At 39.6% G+C, this 18072-nt stretch overlaps 1 protein-coding gene across 1 annotated transcript in view; it reads left to right on the top strand.

Moving 5' to 3' along the window:
* The window catches only part of PAPPA2 (pappalysin 2), a 185805-nt gene that overhangs the window by 153880 nt on the left and 13853 nt on the right, over nt 1-18072 (top strand). Inside the window, exons 17-20 of the mRNA XM_032226805.1 lie at nt 4206-4374; nt 6588-6720; nt 10414-10523; nt 14314-14385. Of these exons, the coding sequence (XP_032082696.1) occupies nt 4206-4374; nt 6588-6720; nt 10414-10523; nt 14314-14385 (484 nt within the window). The remainder of the gene's footprint in view (nt 1-4205; nt 4375-6587; nt 6721-10413; nt 10524-14313; nt 14386-18072) is intronic.

The raw sequence follows: 18072 nt of genomic DNA, 5'->3' as shown, positions 1-18072 counted from the left end.
CTTCACCAGGTCAAAGTGCTTCTGGGCTGTCCCCCTTAGTAATACATTATATAAGACTTTGACAAGACTAAGAGAGTGAACGGACAGCTTTCCCACCCCTTTTCTTAGTATAAAGTAAAGCAATATTGTTTCAGCAGCACAAGTTGTTGTTCCTGTATTTTTTATTTTTATTTTCTGGCAACAGAACCTCTTTTCTTTACCAGAGAGATATTAACATGCTGGACAGAATTCAGAGAAAAGCCACAAAAATGACAAAGAGCTGGAGAGAGTAACTTCACAGAGGCCTCTGTGCCAAGCCAAAACTGTATAGTTTCAGGATGATGAAGAGAAAGGGGCACAGGAACTGGCTGTATGCTTCCAAAGGGTTTTGAATATGAATCAGAGAAGGGGGCCTTGTTAGGGAAGTTGCAAAGTGGAATTGTTTCCTTGTGGGAGAGGCTATGAGAACATGGAGAAGCCTGAGGGCTGAAGCAGGGCAAGCAAACATTCTTTTGAGTTATAGGCAGTGGTGGGATTCAGCCGGTTCGCACCTATTCGGGAGAACCGGTTGGTAACTTTCTAAGTAGTTCAGAGAACCGATTGTTGGAAGAAATCTCCTTTTGTTTTGTTTTTTCCACTTCGCAGAGCTAATCCTGTAAGGAAGGCAGGAAGGAAACATTCTGGTGTTGTTTCTAGCCTAATCTTTATTGACCTGCTTACAGAAACTATAGCAATAGCAATAGCAGTTAGACTTATATACCGCTTCATAGGGCTTTCAGCCCTCTCTAAGCGGTTTACAGAGTCAGCATATCGCCCCCACAGTCTGGGTCCTCATTTTACCCACCTCGGAAGGATGGAAGGTTGAGCTGGTGAGATTTGAACCGCCGAGCTGCAGATAACAGCCAGCTGAAATGGCTGCAGTACTGCACTCTAACCACTGCGCCACCTCGGCTCTCCAGTTAACCCTTATTACATTGTAACAGCTAAGGCGAAACGTCCATCGATCTGAGTGACCTTGAATTGGCCACGCCCACCCAGTCACATGACCACTGAGCCCCACCTACCCAGATGGTCATTAGGGCAGAGAACCGATTGCTAAATTATTTGAATCCCACCACTGGTTATAAGGAACATTGGGGCACAACATAGCTGGCTGTGCTCCTGGCTAAATAATCAAGCATCTGTACAATTCAAAGGCTGATATTCTTCCCCCTAAAATAATGCTTTGATCCTAGTCAGAAAGTTGATGTTCAGGTGCGCATAGTTTTGCTTTCTAAATTATACGTATCACTTCAAAATAATTTATTTTGATTTGCTAGGCATGATTATCACATCTGATTATGCCAACATGTTCTGCAAATATTGCAGTGTTTAAGGTGCGGTACTTCTGTGTCGGAGTCACTGTATATTCTTGGCTTAAAATAAAATCAATTCAAATTTCCCAAAAGTATCCGAGTGCAAGTTCAGAGAAATCATGCAGATCAGATGTTGTTTGTAAGTAAAATTCTTTAGCACAATACAAGGTTACTGCTGTTTACAATAACTATGCATCAAAATGTGCTGTTAGAAAATAAAATTCAAGTTAACAAGACATGGTTGGTTTGCTAATTTCCAAAGTGCCAATGAAAGATTAGCATTTTTCTCCTACATTGTTTTGTGCCTCTGAGTGACATGAGTTTTCCGTGACCCGACAAATGCACGAACGTCAAAAGCGCGCCGACAAAACCGCGGCGCTAAAACCGCGATGTCAAAAGCGTGCCAACAATAGCGCGCCGACAGAAGCGCGCTGACAGAAGCGCAATTTAAGTTAAGGTAAGGTTTAGGGTTAGGTTTAGGGTTAGGTTTAGGGTTAGGTTTATGGTTAGGTTTATGGTTAGGTTTATGGTTAGGTTTAGGGTTAGGGTTACAGCGCGCTTCTGTCGGCGCGCTGTTGTCAGTGCACTTCAGCGCTCATTCGTCGGCGCGGTTTTGTCACCGCGGTTTTGTCACTGCGGTTTAGTCAGGCACGCTTTTGTCGTTCGCGCATTTGTGGTGGAACCGAGTTTTCAGTCCTAAAAATAAGTGGACTGAATTAAAACTTATTTAATTTTAATGTTTTTGTGTGCTTTGTGTCCTTTTTCAGTTACATTAAACATTACATTATGGCATCAAATTTTACAAAAGCTCCGGAGACTTGCACAAGGTTTATGCTTCAGGTCCTCTTCTTTTATGCCAGCCTGAAATCTCTTTGTAGAGCTAAAACCATTTTTTTCCTCACGTCCTATTATAATTGACATCTTAATTTTGTGTATCGCTTTTGTTACGGAGAGCACAAAAGTCTTGTATGACCATCCAATAAGGTTTTTTTGGGGGGTGGGGGGACATATTTCCCTACTATTCAGAGAAAGTAGACTGTTTTTCACCCAAGTTTCTGGTTTTGAAGGCCTTTTCATTTTTATTTTATTTTTTTGTTTAGCACATAAACAGATTGTGGAGCCCTGAACTCAGTGTGATTTTAGGACAATAGCCTTACTGGCTGACAGAGAGTCTGTCTGAGTCTTGGAATGCTCAATTTGGGTACTCAAGTCTCCCAGTGCTCCCCGCCTGGTAAATCTTTGCCAGCACAAATTTGTGCTTCCATTATGTTGCTATTTAGATGCCTTCACATACTAAATATCCTTGTTTCCCCTCTCTGTGGTATGTTTTCAGGCGAATCACAAGGAAGTAGACAATTGCGGTATCTTGCTCATATTCCATTAAAAACATTTATTTCTTTTCTCTCTTTGCTTTCTAATTCCCCATGTTTCTTCCTTCATCTTTTTGCAGAATGCTGAAGGACCAGCATGCAACTATCTTTAGTATATCCACTTCCTCCTTTCTTTTGTTTTCTTGGCAAAGACTTAAGTCACCTTGCAAATAAACTTTTATTTATTTTATTAATAAAGTTCATTTTTCAAGAGAAATTCTTTTTTCTTTTTTAATTTTTATTTTAAACACATCAACACATCAACAAAAACAAACACATGACTTAAAACAACATAGGAACAAGAAGTTCCATCCTATATCATACAGCAGTTCCGTATCGGTTTCTTTGCAGTTAGTGTTTTCCTTTCTATACATTTCTATCTTTCATTCATGGTCCCCTTATTCGCTATCCATTTTTATGTACTGTTCTATATTTTTTTATACTTAGCTATTTATAACAAAATATTATTTACCTATATTATGCTTTATATTCTTACTATTGTTTGTTCTCTTACATACAATTATAGATATACATTCACATGGTTATTCTTTTTCTTTGCCATTCTTATACTTTTGTTATTCCATTTAAAAGGTTATAATATACAATTTGGGTTGCTTTGTTTACCATCCCTAGCGCCTGTTGTAACACCACCTTATTTTCCCTTTCTTTTCTCCCTCCCTTCCTTCTCTACTTCCTTCCTTCCTCCTCTCCTTCCTTCTTCCCTTACCTCTCCCCTACTCCTACCCTCTTTCTTCCCCTTCCTGTCCTCCCTCCTTCTCTTTCTCTCCTTTCCACCCTCCTCTCCTTCTCTTTCTCAAGAGAAATTCTTAACCTTATTCCCGCCACTCCCATGTACTTTATGACAGCATGCCATTATGTATATCAAAATGTCTAAAAATGTGTGCTGTGCATCTATGGAGTTTGATAAACATGCTGATTTCTATTTTCCATCAAAATATAGCCAGGGCTGTAATGCAAAGACATGTTCCAAATCCAACCAGTTGCTGTTTATTTGGAGAGCTTATTCTTACAAATGTGGAAAAGTAACCTTAGTTATCAGAAGAGACCTGTGCTTTGCAAATGAAGTGTGGAATCAAAATGTGCTAAATAAATAGGCTGTTCAGATGGTTATGGTGTGGCAGTACAGCAGCGTCTTCCAGAAGTAAACAGCCGTGTTCAGAACACATCCTTGGAGCCTCTGTAATTTCTTAACAGAGCTGAAAAAAGCAGAGAAACCACAGGAAAGAATTTATTAAGGAGGGGCCCCAAGATGGAGATTCTAAAATATTTTTGTCTACCTGCTTGAAGTAACCTACCTAGGTAGAAAAGGGGAGGAGAAGGTGGACTCGACAGGGTAATGTATAGTATTTGATCAACAGAAGACTGGAATATGAACCCCAAAAGTCATCACAAAATACTGTGATTGGCTTAATTTTGGGAGCTGTTTTGATACAGTGTTGCAATGACATAACCACTTCCTCTTTTCTTCTTAAATCCCCAGAACATTTTTGAATATCCACTGCCTTGAAACTGGCTTCTGGGAGGAAGGGAGCTGCATTCCTGTGGTTTGCAAACCGCCCCCACCAGTCTTTGAAGGGATGTACAACTGCACCAATGGCTTTGAGCTTGACAGTCGGTGTGTTCTTAGCTGTGGCCCACAGAGTAAGACGGTAAAGACAACTTTATGGTCAGTTCGCAAATAGGCCAGGCTTCCATTGGGTTGTGAGGCTGAATCTTGACCCATATGGCAGCCCCCAGCTTCAGTTTTTAGCGAATGTTGATTGCCATATTTTGCCCTGCTTGCTGGCATCCCTTGAATTTGGTTTTATTGTGTAATAAAAAGAGAATGAACAACTGGGCCTGTTAAGAGCCGAGGCGGCGCAGTGGTTAGAGTGCAGTACTGCAGGCCACTTCAGCTGACTGCTATCTGCAGTTTGGCAGTTCATATCTCACCGGCTCAAGGTTGATTCAGCCTTCCATCCTTCCGAGATGGGTGAAATGAGGACCCGGATTGTAGGGGCAATATGCTGACTCTGTAAACTGCTTAGAGAGGGCTGAAAGCCCTATGAAGCGGTATATAAGTCTAACTGCTATTGCTATTGCTATTCAGCAGAATTTATTTTCCTGCTCTTTCCATGAATTCCTTATTAAAAAAAAATCATTACTCATTAAATAATCTAAAATACCAGTAGTCCTTGCTTACTGACTTCCATTCAAATTTATGACATTGACCTGGGCCTGGCATGTTTTATTCCTTGCCCCCTCTTCCCCTTGTAGTTCAGAGAGATTAGAAGGAAGGAAGTAATCGCAAGAGAGTAAACAGGCACATAATGGAGAATACACATCGAAAGGTGATCCTTGGGGCTGAGATCTGCAAATGTGCTATTCAGACAGCCCACTCTATTCCCCCATTGTGTGCCTATGGTGGCTCAGTAGTTAGAGTGCAGTACTGCAGGCTACTCTGCCGCCTGCCGCCTGCCTGCAATTTGGCAGTTCAAATCTCATCAGGCTCAAGGTTGACTCAGCCTTCCATCCTTCCAAGATCCATAAAATGAGGACCCAGTTTGTTGGGGTAAACCGCTTAGAGAGGGCTGCAAAGCACTGTGAAGCAGTATATAAGTCTAAGTGCTATTGCTGCTTGTTCTGTAACCCTTCCAATTGCACTACTCTATTGGATATGTGTGTCTGTGTGTGCAAAAATCCCAAACAGTTCAGATACAGGAAAGATTGCCTACAAAGATCACTTGAGGTTTTCTTCTCCCTGCCTTCCCAAAGTGGAAAGATTGTAGAGGAAGGTATTACAAGGAAGTACGCAGGCATGGTTCACCGACAAATGCGCGCATGACAAAAGTGCAATGTCAAAATGGCGCCCACAACAGCGCGCCATCAACAGCACGCCGACAAAAGCGCGCCATCAACAAACAATGGGAAAACAAGGTAATAACCCTAACCCTGACCTTAAACCTAACCCTAAACCTAACCATAAACCTAACCCTGAATCTAACCCTGAACCTAACCCTAACCTTTACCTTAACCCTAATTGCGCTTTTGTCGGTGCGCTGTTGTGGGCACGATTTTGATGTCGCGGTTTTCTTGCCGGGTTTTGTTGGCACGCTTTTGTCATGCACGCATTTATCGGGTCACGCGCAGGCATACAATGGGAACTACACTGAACTATCTGTCTAGTGCGTTTATGGCTGCCAGTGCCAGCGCATTACTTTAGATGTATATACCCCGTTGTATGCCTCCTTAATCTCTTGTAATCTTTTCTTCTATAATGAATGTAAATACATCAATTCCCTTCTTGCTAATTATCCCATGGCAAAGGGCGGGGGGTGGGGAGAAACAAAAGTCGCAGTCACATGATTTTACCACTTAGCAACCATTTCACTTAGCGATGGAGTCAGTTCCAATTTGTGGTCACTAAACAGACATTTGTTTTTCTTGATTTTGAATTCATAGTAAATGTTAAAACTCCACGGTTTACATCAGTATGTGTGTTGGTAGACTGAACAACTTGTTCAAAAATCTTACATTCGATATTTGAAGGACTTCCAGTAAACACCATGGCACACTGATATCCCTAAACACAGGGACAACATTATGGCTGAAATCAGCATCTGAACACTAGTCGAGACTACCAAACTCTCTTGTGAAAAAGGAGAGATTGCATGATGTACTCTGGATACTGTTTTTTTGTGAGCAGAAGAAAGGCACCAACATTTTTGCAATTGGCTTGAGACCAGTGGGAATCACAGGATTCCATTGAAGTTATAACCAATAGTATAAGTATGGGTGACATTGACTATAGTGAATGTGGTAACAAAGAGGGACTTTAAATTCTGTACAGCTCATGAATTAATCTGTTTCTTTTATATTTCAGCTTTCCATTCTTTGCACTAAAAATGGCTTGTGGACAGAGGAATTTAAATTATGTGACGAACTGCAAGGAGAGTGTGTACCACCGCAGGAGCTTAATTCAGTGGAATACAAGTGTGAGCAAGGTTATGGAATTGGTAAGGTAAACAATTTCTGATCATCCCATTCTCCTAAACTCTCATATTAAGTTGTTTGCAGATCTGTGGAACAGGCTATATTTAAAGCATTCTTTTTTAAAATTAAGGTTATATACTGTTTATATTTTATGCCACTGTAATATAGGTGGTATATAAATTAAATAAATATTTGTAGCATAGCTCTGTTTTCTTTTCTACTTGAGTTTCTATTGCTGTTTTAAAATCAAATATTCTGCTTAGACATTCATATTTGCAAAACATATGAGTGTTTAATATGAGTGAGGCTTTAACACAAACAGAGCAGAGCAATCCTAATAGAAACAAGAAAAGTTTTTGTGATTTTTCTTTTTCCAGTGTAACATTCAGGTAGGTCCCAAAGACAAACAACAAAAACATATTTCTCTGTTTGATTCATATTAAATATTTACCCTGGAAGCCAGAAAGAATGAAAGGTGTTGTTGGTAGAAAAAGAATTGGCGTAATCCTCAAAAGGAAAAATGAAATAATATGCGAAGAGGTACAACGGCCTAATCCTTACTCATGTCTCCCAACTGTAAACTCTATTTTTAAATCAAATAGTATTAAACCTCTGAATTTTCCTTCACTGAGATTAAGCTGATGAAAAAACCTCTTCCTATCCCTGAAGGGGCTTTCCCAGGAGATTAGTACATGCAAAAGCATCTTAGTTACAAAAGAAGAATTCATTATTCATAAAGGCTGGAAAGATTAATAGAACTGAGAAGCTTGCTGTGATTTGTTAAGTTATCAGAAAGTGACTTTGGGAAAGAAGACCAACACTGTATCAACCATAAAAAATGATGAATTTAGTTTACAAAAAGAAGAAAGAAAAAGAAAAATTAAGGAGAAAAAGTAGAAAGAAATTCGGTTTTTAATCATTAAGTATTCATCCAATAGAATATTGATCAGTTTTGCCATTATGTCAGTAAAGATATAGTTAATGGAATCAGAAAAAAAAGAGTAACCAAGATAATAAAATCAATAGCCAACCCTTTTTAAACATTATTTTAAACATTGATTAACTGACTTCTGGGTAATACCATCTAATGATTATGTGGTAATATTTTTATAGCCATGCTTCTCAAACAGTTGAAATTGAAGTTGACAAAGAATGAATAGTTGCAATAAACGGCTTTGAAACCTATACTCTGTGATATTTAATTGTCTTTAAGACCATTAAAAATGGATTTTTAATGTAGGCTAATTCTATTCTTTGCATATAACATACATACATACATACATACATACATACATATATATATATATATACACACACACATACATACATACATACACACACACACACACACAAACACACATACATACATACATACATACATACCCCTGGTATGCCCAAATATGGGAGAAGGCATACTGCTTCTCATCGGCTCATCACAAGAGATCATCCAGACAGAAAGCCAATATTTTTACTGTTGCCTTTGTTACATTTGTGTTGTATTTGTGCTGATAAATAAATAAAGGGAGACTAGTATAGATCTATTTCAAGCTATTTAGCTCTCATCAGATAGCCATACCCTTACTGGGATTAGAACCTGTGCTGTATTACATATTAGGCAGTTGTGTTAACCACTTAGCCACAAGGTTCTCCTCCTTTATCAGCTGAGCCAAGGAAATAGGTATGTATTTAGTGTCACAACCCAAATATGCCCAAATATGGGAGGAGACATACTGCTTCCTTTCTCTGTCTATCGGCTCATCACAAGAGACCATCCAGACAGAAACCCAATATTTTTACATACATACACATACATACATACATACATACATACATACATACATACATACATAAAATACTTTTGGTTGCCTGTTAAAAATACTGTAGGATTTGAATAATCTAAAATGCTTCTCATTATTGATAATAAATCAGGAGCTGTATATGAAGCTAATGTATCTGGATCAAACCGTGAAATTTAAAAAAAAACCACTTTGTTTTCTTGCAAAACGTTCATTACCCAAACTAGGTGACATCAAGAGTGCTACAATAACCACAGACAGAACAATAACAGATAGAAATCTCTTATTTCCTATCTGTTCTCATCTGAATAAGATCAACTTTTCGTTTCCCTGCCATGATCTTCCATGTCTGCTTCGCAGTCTTTCATGCTGAAGTTACAGTTAAGAGTTTTGCCTAAAAAGGAAACCAGGCCCTTTGTACCCAGAGTCTTGATCTCGACCATTTTACATCCCAAAGAAATGAAGGTTCTCTTGATTAAACTTTTATTTTGCCAAATAATTTTATTAAGTGTTGAAAAGTGTAAAAGCCAATAAAAACTACCAAAACCATAAGCAGAAAATTGCAAGAAGGGCAAGAAGGGGGCAAGGGGATAAAAAAAGGGGAAAGAGAAAAGAATTAACTTCACAGCTAGTAAAAACAATTTTAATAGCTTATCACTGTCTCTACAAAAAAAAAGAATATATCAAATTCTCTTCTCCTCATAGCTCTTCTCTTAACTGATGCTACTAAATGTCCACCAAAATTTTGTCAGCAAAAGTCCAGTAAAGACAACCATGTAACTATCTTTTCTTTTAATCTCAGTCCAACTTGCCAATCTTATAAATCTTCCCTGATTTTTTTAAAAGTATTCTTTAAACCTCTTCAAAAACGAAAGTATCAGAGGTAACTTGCTGCTTATCAGTATTTCATAGCGAAACACTTCCATTTTATGCTGCCTGTTCCCTGGGAGCTTCCAAAGGCTTGCAAAGTCTTTTGGGGCTTCTGGAGCCAAAATCATTTGGGGTTTCCAAAGAACAGAGCATGTTCACACACAGAATTATATAGGATGGGTGGTGATGGTGAGGAGATACTATTGTGCATGTGCAACTTTTGCAATGCATATTTTGCATATTATTATTTTTTTGCTTAGACATTTACTTTTTCCAGATTGTCAAATGTAAAAATTGTAGGAGGCGAAACGAAAAAACAAAACCAATGTGGCAGGGGAGAACTTTTGTTACAGTTATAACTGTTGTGGGAAGATGTGTGGAGAGAGAAAAATAGCATCCTAAATCCTGGAATATGCATCAGTCCCAACCAAGCAATCTAGACCTTCCTCTTGCTAGAATTTTGGCCTGCCACACTTTCTCTTATTCCATTATGCTTTGTTTAGTATAGTCGATGGGAGGGGGGAATAGAAGGAGTAGGATTGTAGAATGTATTATTTTCATTCTTTACTAGAAGTCAAGGTCATCCTTTGTCTCCGCACTTTCACACCTGACCGGAAGCAGTTGGGCGTAGACGCCGGCGTGGAAGAGGAAGATTGGACCATGTGATGGATTGTGGGTGTGGGGACAAGATCATGAACTTTTAACTGGGTGGGATTCTGATGTAACTTCCAGAGTTGGAATCCCACAGCACGATACCAACATGCCTGTCGTATTAAATTGGAACTTTAAGCATAGTTTTGCCTTTGACTCTGATTTAATTCTGCATGGTATTTGGAACGCTGACACTTGCTTTTTCTAAATAGAAGATTCTCACAATTGTTGATGAATGAAGTTTTGTAAGTACCAGAGCAGTAATATGTACTTATGTACTTAACTTATGTACTCAAATTGGAGATCATACAAATCCTTTTGGAAATCCACGGCATTTACACATTTCTCAATGGAAATTATAATCTGCTACTTCTCTCTCTCTCTCTCTTTTTGTACCAGGGGCTTCATGCACACCTTCCTGTTTGTTTCTACCTAGAGATCCTGTGACATTGCCTGAAAATGTCACTGCTGATACCATGGACCACAGACTGAAACCTACTAAAGTCCAGGTAAAAATAAGGGGAACTGCTGCAACCTTGAAAGTAGAATATATTAGCTTTTAGTCTGCTTATCTAGAATTCTGGAAAGTGCTGGTTACAGTTTCTTCAGTAATCGTACGTACATTTTCACCTTAAAGTCTAGTTGATCATGATGAACGAGTATGACTAGGAGCAAAAAACCACACAGAAATGGAAGCTGATTTTGAAAGGAGCTTAAAGAGTTATGATGTGCAAACCAGTGGTGGGTTTCAAAAATTGTTCGAACCTACTCTGTGGGTGTGGCCTCCTTCGTGGGAGTGGCTTGTCGCCCATGTGACTGGATGGGAGTGGCTTGCTGCCCATGTAACCGGATATGAAGATGCCGACGACACTTGTCAGAACCACCTTAAATTACCTCACACACAGCACTGGCATGCATAAGAATATGATGTATACTTGTTTTTTTTAAAGGCATCTTTGGTTTGCGTTAAAACAACTTCAACACACGCAATGTTCTGATTGCACCACAAACGCAGTAGTCATCCTTACCTTTCACAGAGGCACTGAGTTTTATAAATATGAGCATGATAGTGTAGAATAATCATATCCAAGGACCAGTGGTGGGTTTCAAAAAAGTTTGGAACCTCTTCTGTAGGTGTGGCCTGCTTTCCAGGTCCACTGGTGGAACCTCTTCTAACTGGTTCGGTAGATTTGACGAACCGGTTCTACTGAATAGGTGTGAACTGGTAGGAACCCACCTCTAGTGCAAACTCATCTTCGTCCTTCCTCTGGCTGCAGCTTGGATTTCTAATTGAAGGGGCAAGCTTTTTCTCTATGCTTACTTAGAAGTTTGATATATTTCTTCTCATTTCTCTTCTTTTTGGGGCGTTCCAATGTTTGAATATTTTTACAAAAAGGAAAATTCATTGTCACAATCAACGTGAACTGGAAAATTAAAGCTACATTTTTATCTAGGGATTAAATTATTGTTTCCCTTTTTAAGAAGTCCAATTTAGGCCTTGTGTTTGAAAATGACAATGTAGCTTGCAGATGGTAGATTTGGCCATAAAGTATAGGTGACAACCATAACATCTTTGTCACATGGTGGTCCTATAGGCACCAAACAAATTTAATAAATAAATAAATAAAATGTCATGTTGTTCTGCTTTTGACTTGCAAGAATAATGACATCCCAACAAACGAAAACCTATGCCCTATAGATCAGTGGCAGAATTTTGTAACAGAATCGGAATGTGACAGTGTAGTCATGGGGAAGTCAAAATGTTATAGCCCCTCCTGTGAGGGAGATCGTCAGTTTCTAAATGTGATAAATAAGTAATAAATAGAATGCTAACTCTTCTGGCAATATAGTGCTATAAAAAGCCATTGCTTTTTATAACCCATAATGGTTACTATGGAACAAGTATCCAACAAGACTAGCAATGGGAAAAGACAACAATGAAGTATTAATGGCTGGAAACAATTGGAATATAGTTTTAAGAACTTAATCATGATTTTTTAAATAAGGAATGTAGACATATCAAAGACTTTTCACGCTGGGTTGATGTTTGGGAAAATACTCTGGTTGAGTCTTTGCCTGGCATTCTTTTCATCTCTTTCTGGGAAGAAGAAATGCATAGGTACAGAAAAAAAAAAAAGGAAAAAATGGTCTTGAAACATCTGTGTATTGTCTGTCTGCATTCTAAGTTATCATGATAGACCCAGGTTTTGTTATTCTGAATCTCTCAATCTGATGTTTAGCTTTTTTTTTCTAATTGCATTCTTATCCCTCTCAGTGGAATAGCTAAAATACCTCAGATGTTATCATTCTGTTGCTTCATCTAACTTGAGTTTCCCTGAAAATGAAATAGAAGAATATGGGCTGGCATTTGAAAACATTTAAAATAAAACCAAATTGGGTTGTTATGGAGCTGAATTACCACCCAAGATCATTTTTCTCCTCATGGGAATTTTCAGGATTATCGAAGATTCATTCCTTTATATTCTGTTGTGTGTTGTATTATATAAACTCTGCAATTGTGCTGCTGGTTATGTTCAAACAGGGGAAGAAGGTATCTATGCCCTCTAAGGTCTGTAATTCTGAAGTGGAATGCTCTTGAGTTGATTTTCTCCTATTGTTGGTTTTTTGTGTGAAATGTTTTCCCTTCCAGCTGAAAACCCCTTGCTACATAAAAGTGTTCTCCTGGGAATAGGGAAACAGAAAAGAGCGTGATATAGGCAGGAGGTTTTGTTATTGTGAAACTAAATTATTCCCATTGCCAGGAGCTGTCACTAGACATAATTCTCTTTTTGTTCATTTCTTGATCCTTCTGTATATTTTCAAATCACTTCTCTTCCTCAACTTGATGGTCGACTGGATGTACTGTGAACTTTAATGGCATTGTTGAATCATTGTCTCCAAGAGGTATCTGCCCTACAGATCAGGGTGAAGTAGGAAGAACAATGAAGTGGATTAGGGACCTGGGCTAGATTGATTGGGGTCAAACAGAATGATATGTGCCAACTGGAGTCATCAACTATAAACACAGTAATCTAAATGTATTTATAGTTTATTCAAAGAAGCAAAAAATAGTTATGTATGTGAGTCTACTTTTGTTCACTTCATTATATGGAAACAAGCTGGGTCGTTTCAAGAGAATAGCAATAGCAATAGCAATAGCAGTTAGACTTATATACCACTTCATAGGGCTTTTAGCCCTCTCTAAGCGGTTTACAGAGTCAGCATATTGCCCCCAACAACAATCCGGGTCCTCATTTTACCCACCTCGGAAGGATGGAAGGCTGAGTCAACCTTGAGCCGGTGAGATTTGAACAGCCGAACTGCCGAACTGCAGTCAGCTGAAGTAGCCTGCAATGCTGCACTCTAACCACTGCGCCACCTGAACCCTGAAATAAGTTGAATACATTGAGAACGGGGTGTTTCAGAAATGTGTGTGACAAAACAAGAAAATATAATAGTCAAGAATGAATTAGTGTTGAGTGAAGGAGGATGAAATATACAGTTTGAAGGAAGCATGTTGATAGGGATTGTTCATATAGAGTAAATGAATACGGATTAAATTGTGGAGATAGGGAAGACTGAAAAAGTTGTGGTTGGAAGGAGTTCATGAGATCCTCAAAAACTGAGAATTGATAATTCCAAAGAAGAAAAGACAATATATAAAAAAAGGTAAATAGAGATGGTAAAATCAAGGATGCAAGGATGCTTAAAAAGCAATGATGCTTTTTAAGTATATAAAAATATGGAAAAATATAGTGACTAGTTTAAACTAGTTTTCGCTATGTTTCTTATTCTTGTCTCAAGAATTTAACCTGCTTGGTTTAGAATTTCACTACATAGGTATTTCCCATATATAGAGTAACCTTGATATTATAGCACTGATGTGCATTAATGTAAATGGTTCTATAATACTTAGCAAAAAGTATATACGTGTTTTGAGGTTAGCTAAGAACAATATTATTTTCCTTGTTTGTTTTGTGGGGATTGGTGAGTTTAAAAGTCAAATATTTTTACTAACATAAGCCTGCAAATACTGTATAAGGTTTACAAACCAAGATTTTTTAGAAAAAGATGATCCAAAACCTAAAATTATCTGGAATCAAAATTCTTTACCATATAGGAGATTGTGTATAGAATTTGTAATTCCATTCACACAAAATCTTTAGCATTGCATTGAATGTAATAGATCTTTGGTGAAATAAGATATATAACATCAGTAATTATTTTTTTTAAAAAAAACTATAAATCGCTTGCTGTTATCCTCTGACTAATACAAAACTCTTGTTTATGTCTCTTCAGAGTATCGTGTGTACTGGAAGATTGGAATGGTATCCTAACCCAAAATCTATTCATTGTATTATTTCTTGTGAGGTAAGAAATATTCTGTCTGTCTGTTTTCCCCCTCCCCTCTTTCTCATTCTCTATCGTATGCCAAAGGAATATTTAGGGAAAAATCCTTGTGCTTCTATGCCTTCCTCCTTTGTCTCTAATCATCTCTTTCAGATTTTATTTTATTTAGGTGTTTTGTATATAATGTACTTTATCGCACTGAGAAGGCTCTTTAATTTTCTGGGTCCTTTTTATTGCAACTCAATTGTAAATTGGGATTATTGTCACCAGTTCCCAGTTTTTTGAGAAGGCACCCTTTGTAATCAATACCCATAGAGAGAGAAGAAACACCTGTTATGGGTTCCACCACAAATCCGCAAAGCCCTTATCTGCGGAGACATAAGCATGAAGACTAATTCATGCCGTTTGAAGCGCTAAGGAAAAACGCGACCCTACCGCAATGACATAATCGCGGAGGGCAGATCTGCGCGTTCCCAAGCACTCAGTACCCTAAACCTAACCCTAAACCTAACCCTAAACCTAACCTTAAACCTAACCCTAAACCTAACCCTAACCCTAAACCTAACCCTAAAACAAACCCCTAAACCTAATCCTAACCCTTACCTTAATTGAAATCGGTTTTCTGCCGCGGCGCCGTTTTAAAGCGCCCTTCTGTTGCCGCGCTGTTGTCGCGGCGGTGATGACGCGCGGTGATGACGTCGCGGCTTTAGCGACACGCTTATGTCTCCACAGATAAGGGCTTCGTGGTTTTGTCGTGCCACGCCTGTTATGTATAGTTCAATTTAAGAAGATCAGGAAGGATGCAGTCACTAGGAGGGGCTTTTCCACTGTGAGGGATTCAATTAGTCAAGGGGCTTCAGAGAGGTGGGACCCTATGGAATGACCCTCCCCATTCTCATGGCTTTCCGAAAGGCTATTAAAACCTGGCTATTCCGGCAGGCCTGGGGCTGTTGACCTCATGACTGAGGTCCAGCCCCGACCAGATTGAGTGCATGATGCGGTTTTAATCTGTCTTCTATTTTTTTAACTTTTTTATTTTTATATTTACTTTCTGTAAGCTGCCCGGAGTCCCCCGGGATTGGGCGGCCTATAACTCTATTAAATCAATCAATCAATCAATCAATCAATCACCGGCCATTTAGTATGACCAACTCCAAGCCCTCAGTGATATTCACCAGATTGGATTCAAGGTTTAGAGCTGATTAGCAGGATTCTTAACAGTTTTCTTGAGACCTCAGTTGTAACTTCCAAAGAGTGAGGGTTTTTTTTTAACTGATGTTGTTTTTAATGACAGTCTGTCAACTGTCATTGGTAGCTTTCCATTTTACTATTCAGGAGGGCCTTAGAGCTCTTCAATATTCCTACACATGTAGAATGAATGAATGAATGCCCCGAATGTTGATCTACCCACTTTGAAGGGAGAACTGTCAAAGCCACAAAATGGTTGATAGACTGGGTGATACTTTTTAGCAATAGCAATAGCAGTTAGACTTATATACCACTTCATAGGGCTTTCAGCCCTCTCTAAGCGGTTTACAGAGTCAGCATATTGCCCCCAACAACAATCCGGGTCCTCATTTTACCCACCTCGGAAGGATGGAAGGCTGAGTCAACCTTGAGCCGGTGAGATTTGAACAGCTGAACTGCAGAACTGCAGTCAGCTGAAGTAGCCTGCAGTGCTGCATTTAACCACTGCGCCACCTCGGCTCTTTTTTTACATCCCTGAACTTGATCTAACCATGTAGCAGAAATGTCTTCTGTGGTTATCAAATAAATAATGCCTCTTCAGAATGAAAATCAATCAAATTTCTACTGTTACTTTAATCCATATGGAAGAAGAAATCTGACCTCTGGTGTACAGGTAGTCCTCAACCTACGACCATATTGAGCCTAAAAATTATGTTGTTAAGTGAATCAGGCCCTGTTCTACTACCCTTCTTGCCACAGTTATTAAGTGAAGCAACTGTTAAGTTAGGAACACAGCTTCCTGTTGTGGCCCAGCAGGAGCCGTTGGAGCTGCCACCAGACTCCGACAGCGAGGGGCCCTATGAGTCGGCTCTGGAGGATGTGGAGGACCCTGGACAGGGTTCTGACTCCGAGCAGGGTGCAGAGAGGCTGATTGACCACCAGGAGGTGCCTGAGCCTTGGACCAGTGGGGAGGAGACAAGGGAGTATGATCCTGACATCAGCAGTGGGGAGGAGCCAAGGGAGTTGTTCCTAGATGCCCGGCACCAGAGAGTTAATAGGCGTAAGGAACAATTACGTAATTACAGGAGGTAATTGCACCCAGTTGGTGGTTATTAGGCTCTTCTCCAGACTATAAAAGGACTGCTTGTGCACACACCCCTCTTGCAGAAGTCAACACAGGAACTAATGTCGGAGAACATTATTGTGAGCTTGGCAGGCTGGATTGCTGCCACGGCTTATCTGTGCTGGATTGCTGCCCAAGCTTGTCTGTGCCGTTTTGCTGCCAAGGACCTGTCTGTCTGTTAATTAAATGCCGTAACTTATCTTTGGCTCGGAGCGTGTGTTGGTGTGGGACGAGGGGGGGCAGAACAGCTTCCCCATTGATTTTGCTTGTCAGAAAGTCACAAAATATGATCACATGACCCTGGGACACTGCAACCGCCATAAGTATAAGTCAATTGTAAAGCATCTGAATTTTGATCACATGACCATGGGGATGGTCGTAAAGCAGTCATAAGTCACTATTTTTCAGTGGTGTGGTAACTTCGAATAGTCACTAAATGAACTGTTGTAAGTGGAGGACTACCTGTAGTTCATTCCCTGCAATATATGTAATCCCACGTTACGATATGGTATAACCCATGCTAATGTCTGGAAGTTCACTCAGCTCTTTCATTTTGAAAGTAGAATCAATCTGCATTTCTGGATAGCAATAGCAATAGCAGTTAGACTTATATACCGCTTCATAGGGCTTTCAGCCCTCTCTAAGCGGTTTACAGAGTCAGCATATCGCCCCCACAGTCTGGGTCCTCATTTTACCCACCTCGGAAGGATGGAAGGCTGGGTCAACCTTGAGCCGGTGAGATTAGAACCGCTGAACTGCAGATAACAGTCCGCTGAAGTGGCCTGCAGTACTGCACCCTAACCACTGCGCCACCTCGGCTCAAAGTCTAATGCTGGTTTTAATTGCTGAATAAAAAGCCTTCTTCTGTGTTCTTTCATCATTTAGCACGTAAAGACCTCCTAGGACAAGTGAGCATCAGAAGTGAAAGCAGTTAGCACCATCTTATCACAACGTGTGAGGATATGTTATATGCGTATAATACTTGTTCCTAATTTCCCACCAATCTTGGGAAGTTCAGTTCTTTGAGACAAAACTATGGAAAAGATTAGTAGTAGAGGTCTCCATATTTCATGAAACAACATCAAATTTTAAGAGCCAAGGTGGCGCAGTGGTTAGAGTGCAGTACTGCAGCCACATCAGCTGACTGCTAAGCTGCAGTTCGGCGGTTCAAATCTCACCGGCTCAAAGGTTGACTCAGCCTTCCATCCTTCCGAGGTGGGTAAAATGAGAACCCAGATTGTTGTTGGGGGCAATATGCTGACTCTGTAAACCGCTTAGAGAGGGCTGAAAGCCCTATGAAGCGGTATATAAGTCTAACTGCTATTGCTATTGCTATTTGAAAAATGCTATGATGGTTAAATTGCTATCAATCAGATGCTAGTGTACAATGGAGACTT

This window comes from Thamnophis elegans, chromosome 11, assembly GCF_009769535.1.
Source record: "Thamnophis elegans isolate rThaEle1 chromosome 11, rThaEle1.pri, whole genome shotgun sequence".
In the NCBI taxonomy this organism is placed as follows: domain Eukaryota; kingdom Metazoa; phylum Chordata; class Lepidosauria; order Squamata; family Colubridae; genus Thamnophis; species Thamnophis elegans.
Note: the sequence above shows the minus strand (reverse complement) of the source record. Positions and strands in the feature narration are given on the sequence as shown.